Source organism: Nanorana parkeri, unplaced genomic scaffold (genome assembly GCF_000935625.1).
Source record: "Nanorana parkeri isolate BGI_ZX_2015 unplaced genomic scaffold, ASM93562v1 scaffold598, whole genome shotgun sequence".
NCBI classification, from domain to species: domain Eukaryota; kingdom Metazoa; phylum Chordata; class Amphibia; order Anura; family Dicroglossidae; genus Nanorana; species Nanorana parkeri.
In genome coordinates, this window is record NW_017306866.1 from 861864 (window position 1) to 867863 (window position 6000).

At 39.6% G+C, this 6000-nt stretch overlaps 2 protein-coding genes across 2 annotated transcripts in view; one reads left to right on the forward strand and one right to left on the reverse strand.

The window, feature by feature from the left end:
- The window catches only part of CAMK1G (calcium/calmodulin dependent protein kinase IG), a 65602-nt gene extending 63516 nt beyond the window's left edge, over window positions 1-2086 (forward strand). Inside the window, exon 16 of the mRNA XM_018562771.1 lies at window positions 1617-2086. The gene's annotated coding sequence lies outside the window, so the exon portion shown is untranslated. The remainder of the gene's footprint in view (window positions 1-1616) is intronic.
- A 3528-nt stretch (window positions 2087-5614) lies between these two features.
- LAMB3 (laminin subunit beta 3) overlaps window positions 5615-6000 on the reverse strand; it is a 70507-nt gene continuing 70121 nt past the window's right edge. Inside the window, exon 23 of the mRNA XM_018562770.1 lies at window positions 5615-5756. Within this exon, the coding sequence (XP_018418272.1) occupies window positions 5617-5756 (140 nt within the window). The 3' untranslated portion in view covers window positions 5615-5616. The remainder of the gene's footprint in view (window positions 5757-6000) is intronic.

Here is a 6000-nt window from a genome sequence, read left to right on the forward strand (position 1 = left end):
TAGCAGTTCGGGGATAACTAGAAAACAAGGAAATAAAATTGTACAGAAAAAAAAGGGAATTAAAGTACCTCTGGCTCTTTTTATAACAAACACTGGTCAAAACCACAAAATTCAGTTTTTACAGTTGTTTATAGATTCCATAGAAAATAGAAACATTTCTGCAAAATCATATTGGCAAAAGAGGGCCTACTTCCAAAATGTATTTTAAGTGATGACAAAGTTATAATAAACAGCCCCATAGTGGAAATATAAAAAAATGATCCAGTTCGTAAGGGGTTTAGTAGCTTAAGTGGCTATTAAAGTGCTGTGCTATCCTTTTGTTAGCTTTATTTACCAAATTAGCTAGATTTTTAAACATTAGCAATCATAACATTACAATCATACAGTATTTTGTAACAATTACTAAGAAAACTATCTTTGGAGAGCACATGTTTAAGGGGCCCATTCACAAAGCTGCCGAAGGATCTAGCCGTAGCTTCGGCTGATCCTTCGGCTAGCTTCGGCCCCGAGGACCCCTTCGGTTCAGTAGAACCGAAGGGCTGCTGTACGGGCTATTCACTATAGCCTGTACAGCTCCTGAAGTTGGCCGAGTGGCTCGGTCGAGCCGAAGGCATATGCTTCGGCTCGACTGAGCCGAGGTGAAAGCCAAAGCTGGCTGAATGGCCGGCCATTGGCCACTTGAATGCAGAGACAGATCAGCGCCAGAAATGTCATGATAGCTTGTCGGAGCTGGCGGTGATAGCAAAGCCGGCTCTGCTAAGCTCTCATCGTAATGAAAGAACAGCGTCTCCTGGTTACTGGGTAACCAGGGACACTGATCTGTCATTAAGATAAGAGCTTAGCAGAGCCGGCTTTGATATCACTGCCGGCTCCGACAAGCTCTCATTGTAATGACGGCTGCTCCCGGCCAATAGAAAACAGTTGGGCAGAGAAAGCTGTCACTGCTAGCTCAGCACAATTGTTTTCTACTTTTAAAAATAATTTTTTTTACAGTTTTTCTATTCTGCTCGGTACCACAGGCTATTCACTCACTGCTGTTCTGTCTCTATGAGAATAGACCGAACAGCATCGAGTAGCCTGCCGGAGGTTCAGCTCAGCCGATACAGATGTTGGATCAGCTAAGTCGAACTCCTTCTGCACTTCGGGTTAGCTGAGCATGTTCGGCAGACCCGAACCCAGCCGCAGCAAGCCGATGAACGGCTGATTTCAGTCGGAGTACGGCTGAAACCAGCCATACAAGCCTAAAGTGAATAGCCGAACAGCGTTCGGCTCACTTCACTTCGGGTCGGTTATTCACACGGCTGCCCTCTGCAGCTTTGTGAATAACCCCTTAAGTGTTTAGATTCTGTAAACTCTTACAGGGTTATTCACAAAAGGGTGAAGAGTTTGGAGAAGGCAGGAGTGAACAATCTAGGCCAAAATAGCTGATTTGGAAAAATCTTCCAATTCAGCTCACTTTCCAGTTCAGCTATGCTTTCCTAGATTGTTCACTTCTCCTGCCTTCTCCAAACTCTTCACCCTTTTGTGAATAACACTCTTAAAGTTTTTTGTAAAGGATTTAAATATGCTTTTGTCATGTGTCAAATAATAATGCATTCATTTGTTTTTGTTAACAGAAGGGCTGCGCAGTTACCTGTGTATTAAAGCCACATACTGGTCTTGCATTGGAGTAAAGCCAAGAGAAGATCCCTTTCATGTTCTCTTTGGGAGCATTCACTGAACACCGTGGGCATTTTTCTGAAGGATATGGCAATGACTTTTGGCATTCAAAGACTGATAGCTCAATGAGGAGACATCATCAGATCTACTGCATATAATTCGATGACTTAGGATCATCTCCAATCATGGAAATTGCAGGGGGGATTTACCTATGTGTATAATCAATATTCCTCCTTGTAAAACATATTTACAACTGTACATCTTACTGGCATCACTGCCTTGTAAATAATGTGTATGAAGGTGTGAGAAAATGTTTTTGTTAAACTTTAGTGTTTTCAATGCATATTGATCTACAGTGACCATCACAAGCCTTTCTTTAGTTACGATTGCAATGGACTGTGCAGAGCTTTTACACATATACGCTGTAAGCAAATGTGGTGTTGCCTCTAGAATCTGTCAGGGACATTAAACACCGGCTCTATGGAAGCATGTGGATTCTACTTTTACCCTCCTGCTTTATTTTAAATTTATCATACGCCATCTGTCTCTGAAGGCTAAGACCTGCACTGATGAAGATCATGTAATATGGAACATTTTTGCACAGAACTCTTATTACTAGACCTCTGTTTAACAGTGTTTCATCACAATTTAATTTCTGAACTTGTACTGTATTAGCACTACACTTTGCAAAAAAATGTTGCTAACAAAATATGAGACATCTATTAGTACTGTTTTGTGCCCTAAAATACATAGATCTATCAGCCTGCCAGGCAACATTGTGGTATTATGTGTAGTATAGGTGGCTTAGCTTCAACTGGTGCCATGAGCTTAGCATCTTTCTGATAGTATTTCTACTTATTCTTGAACGCATTAAGAATGAAATATACGAGAGAAAAGGGAAACTGGCAGTTTAGTAGGCAAATGGACTAACTAGCTGCTTTTAAAAGCCTGGCTATGAAATCTGTTACTTTATTGTAATCTATGTCTTTGTAGATATAAATGCAATTTATTTGTTCTGCTTCTGTACTATGAATTAATTAATAAATATGAATTTTTATGTGGCAGAAGTTTAACTTCGTCCCATAAAATTAGTTACCAAAAACTGAAGATTGTTCACAAACAGGTCACAACAAAGTCAGGCAATCAACATACGGTTATTTAAAACAACTATTGTCATCAGTCTGATTTAATTTTATAGTAATTTACACTATAGAAGACAAAATGACAAAGAAGAAGGACAATACACAAGATGGTGTCAGCAGCAGTGGTCTTAAACAATCCCCCCATATTTCCTCCAAAAGCAGCAAAGAGAAGTACACCCGAGCAACAGCAACAGCTATGGACTCCACTCAAACAACTAAAATGTGGCAAAGTTTGGGGGATAGATCAGTTTGTAAACCTGTTGAAGAAGTCTCAGATTCAGAAGGGGAGCAACAGGGGAGTTGTGGATGTACCTGAAGGACAGTCACCAGTGACTTTTGTGGATACTCCTGGGGACCCTACCATGAAGGATGTGTTCTCAGCAATACAATCTTGTAATATCTCTCTGGTCTCTTTGTCTGACAAATACAGGCTTTGCGCATAGATGTGTCTCTCCTCAGACAAGATATGCAAAAATTAGTGAAAGGATCAGTAACGTTGAGGACAGTAAAATTAAAGATAGAAACAACATTGTCTGTACTGATCTTACAATGACTATGCAAAAATTGTCCACTACTTCCCTTAAATTGGATGAGTTGGAAAATAGATCAAGACGTGAATATGTTAGAATGGTGGGCATCCCTGAGCATACAGAGGGATCAAACCCTGTGACGTTTATTGAGAAATTGATAATCGAAATAATAGGAAGAGAATGTTTATCCTCCATGTTTATGACTGAACATGTTCACAGGGTCCCTGCACGTCCTACAGCACCAGGAACCCCCCCCCCCCAAGGACCTTTTTGCTAACAGGCTTCAATTATAGGGACAAGGAAACGATCATGTGTAAAGGTTGTAAACTGGGTGCTATATCTATGGCTGGGGCTACTGTGATGCTCTTTACAAATTTTTCATATGCAGTGCAAAAGAAGAGGGCCCAATACCAGGAAGTAAAAGTTAGGTTAGGTCAGCAAAAAATTAAATACTCCATGCTATATCCTGCCAAATTACGTATGAATATCAATGGAGGGTCTATATTGTTTGAATCACCTACAGAAGCCCCTGTGTGGTTGGACAAACTCTTGCATAGGCAATAGCAATTAATTTTTGGCAGAGGGCAGTTAACAGTTAATGTTATTAATATATAAAACGCGCTGTGACTTGCACTGTAGTATGAGAGTACGGTTCATGTTAATACCTTTAACCCCCTATCTAGCTTCTGAGTGAGGTGTTTGTATGTGGAATGGGGAAAGGAAATCTGTTGTAAGGTTTTGTATTGACATGTTTTGGGGGTTTTTTTCTGCGTGTTTTGTGTTTGGCACAGGTCTTAGTACGCTCTTAGAGCTACTGTGGGTATATGGCCTATCTAGCTGTACCCGCCCCCTCCCCCGCCCGATCCGCCAGCCAGCGCTGGCGGATCGGAGCGGGGAGGGGGGAATCCAGCCCCTCCCCTGTCACAGCAGAGAGCTGTGACAGGATCGAGAGGTGAGCGAACGCCGGGATGTGTTCGCTCACCTCCCGATCTACTGAGCCGACCTGTGACAGTCTCCAGAAAGCAACAGCTTGCTACCATATTCATTCACTATGGGTTTTATTCACGAAGCAGCCGAAGGATCTAGCCGTAGCTTCGGCTGATCCTTCGGCTAGCTTCGGCCCCAGGAGCCCTTTGGTTCAGTAGAACCGAAGGGCTGCTCTACGGATGACTTTTTAAAATAAAGATAAAAATACCCTTATTAAACTAGTTAAAGACACATTAAAAAAACATTCTTAGAAGACAAAACAAAATATTTGCCCCCCCTCCAAAAAAACCAAAAAAATAACTGTCAAAGTAATGAGTTATAGGCAAATCAATAAAACATTGACATTACAAAACTTCTTCAAATACACTTTTTAATCAGGTACTAATGAAATATTGCAAAAAAATAAATCATGTTTACCATTTACAACCAGCAGGTGGAGGGTGCATTTGTAGGGGACATAACAATAATTTATCATAGCCACTGCAGTGATAAAAATAGACCTAAATAGTTGAAATCCCCCACCCCCACCCCAGCAAAGATGGTATGCTTTGCAAACTGAGTGTCATGGAAGCACCCTGTAATAAATATTTATTTGTAAAATAAAAATTTTATACAAATAATTAAAAATAATATAAAACATCAGTTTATAGTAAAAAATAATTACAATACAACTGACCAAAACCACTACAGAAAGCTGAACTTTAGGCATTTTCTTAACTATTGTTTGAATTATTAGAAGAGTTGGTTCAAGGGTCAGTCATCACATTTAGAACTGGCAGTGATAAAAAGAAATGCAGAATAATGTATTAAAGAAGAACTCCGGTTCAAAATATTATTAACCCTTGCAGCAGGGCTACCCCCACACTGCAAAGGTTAGGTGCTCATTTCTGTGTAGTTACTAAAAAAAAGTTATACTAACCAGACCATTGGAGCCAGCTTCCTGCTTTTTTGATCACTAAAGCGTTTCTTCTCCACTGCACAGATGGACTGCTCCTAGAATCCTCATGTCTATACACAGTCTATGCACAGTGTATAGAGCGTGATGACACTAGGATCCTTAGACCACTGAAGAAGAGGGGGAGAGACACTCGAGACACCGGTCTAAGAAAAAGCTGGCTCGGATGGTCTGATAAGTATAATTTATTTTCTTTTTTTTGCACCTAGACACAAAAAGGCACTTAAACCTTGCAGTGCTGGGGTAGCCTCGCTGCAAGAAATAATAAAAAAAATATTCCTGGAGTTCTTTAAGGTAAGCAATATTCTGATTTATATCATAAAAAACAAACATTAAATTATTTTTAATCTCTGCAGGTTGAATAGAAGATGGCTCTATTACTGATGTCTTCTCGGATCTTCTTGATCTCATCTTCCAGGCCATTAAGTTCTGAAGATTTTTTTATCATATATTGCTGGTCCTTAAGCAATTCACTTTCAATTTCTGAAAGAAAAAAAATACATATTACAACCTTAAAAGCAGGCACAGCAAAGAATATGAGTATAGGTTACAATACAGAAAATCTTGTCTAATGAAAAATATTTGTTTTCCATTGTTTGCCATTTATAATTTTTACAATTTCCAAATAGGTCATCATTTTATAAGCATGTAATGTTACTTCTTTACAGTAAAAACAAATTATTAAAAATGGTGGGAAGCGAGGAAGACAATGATGTCATTAATGACA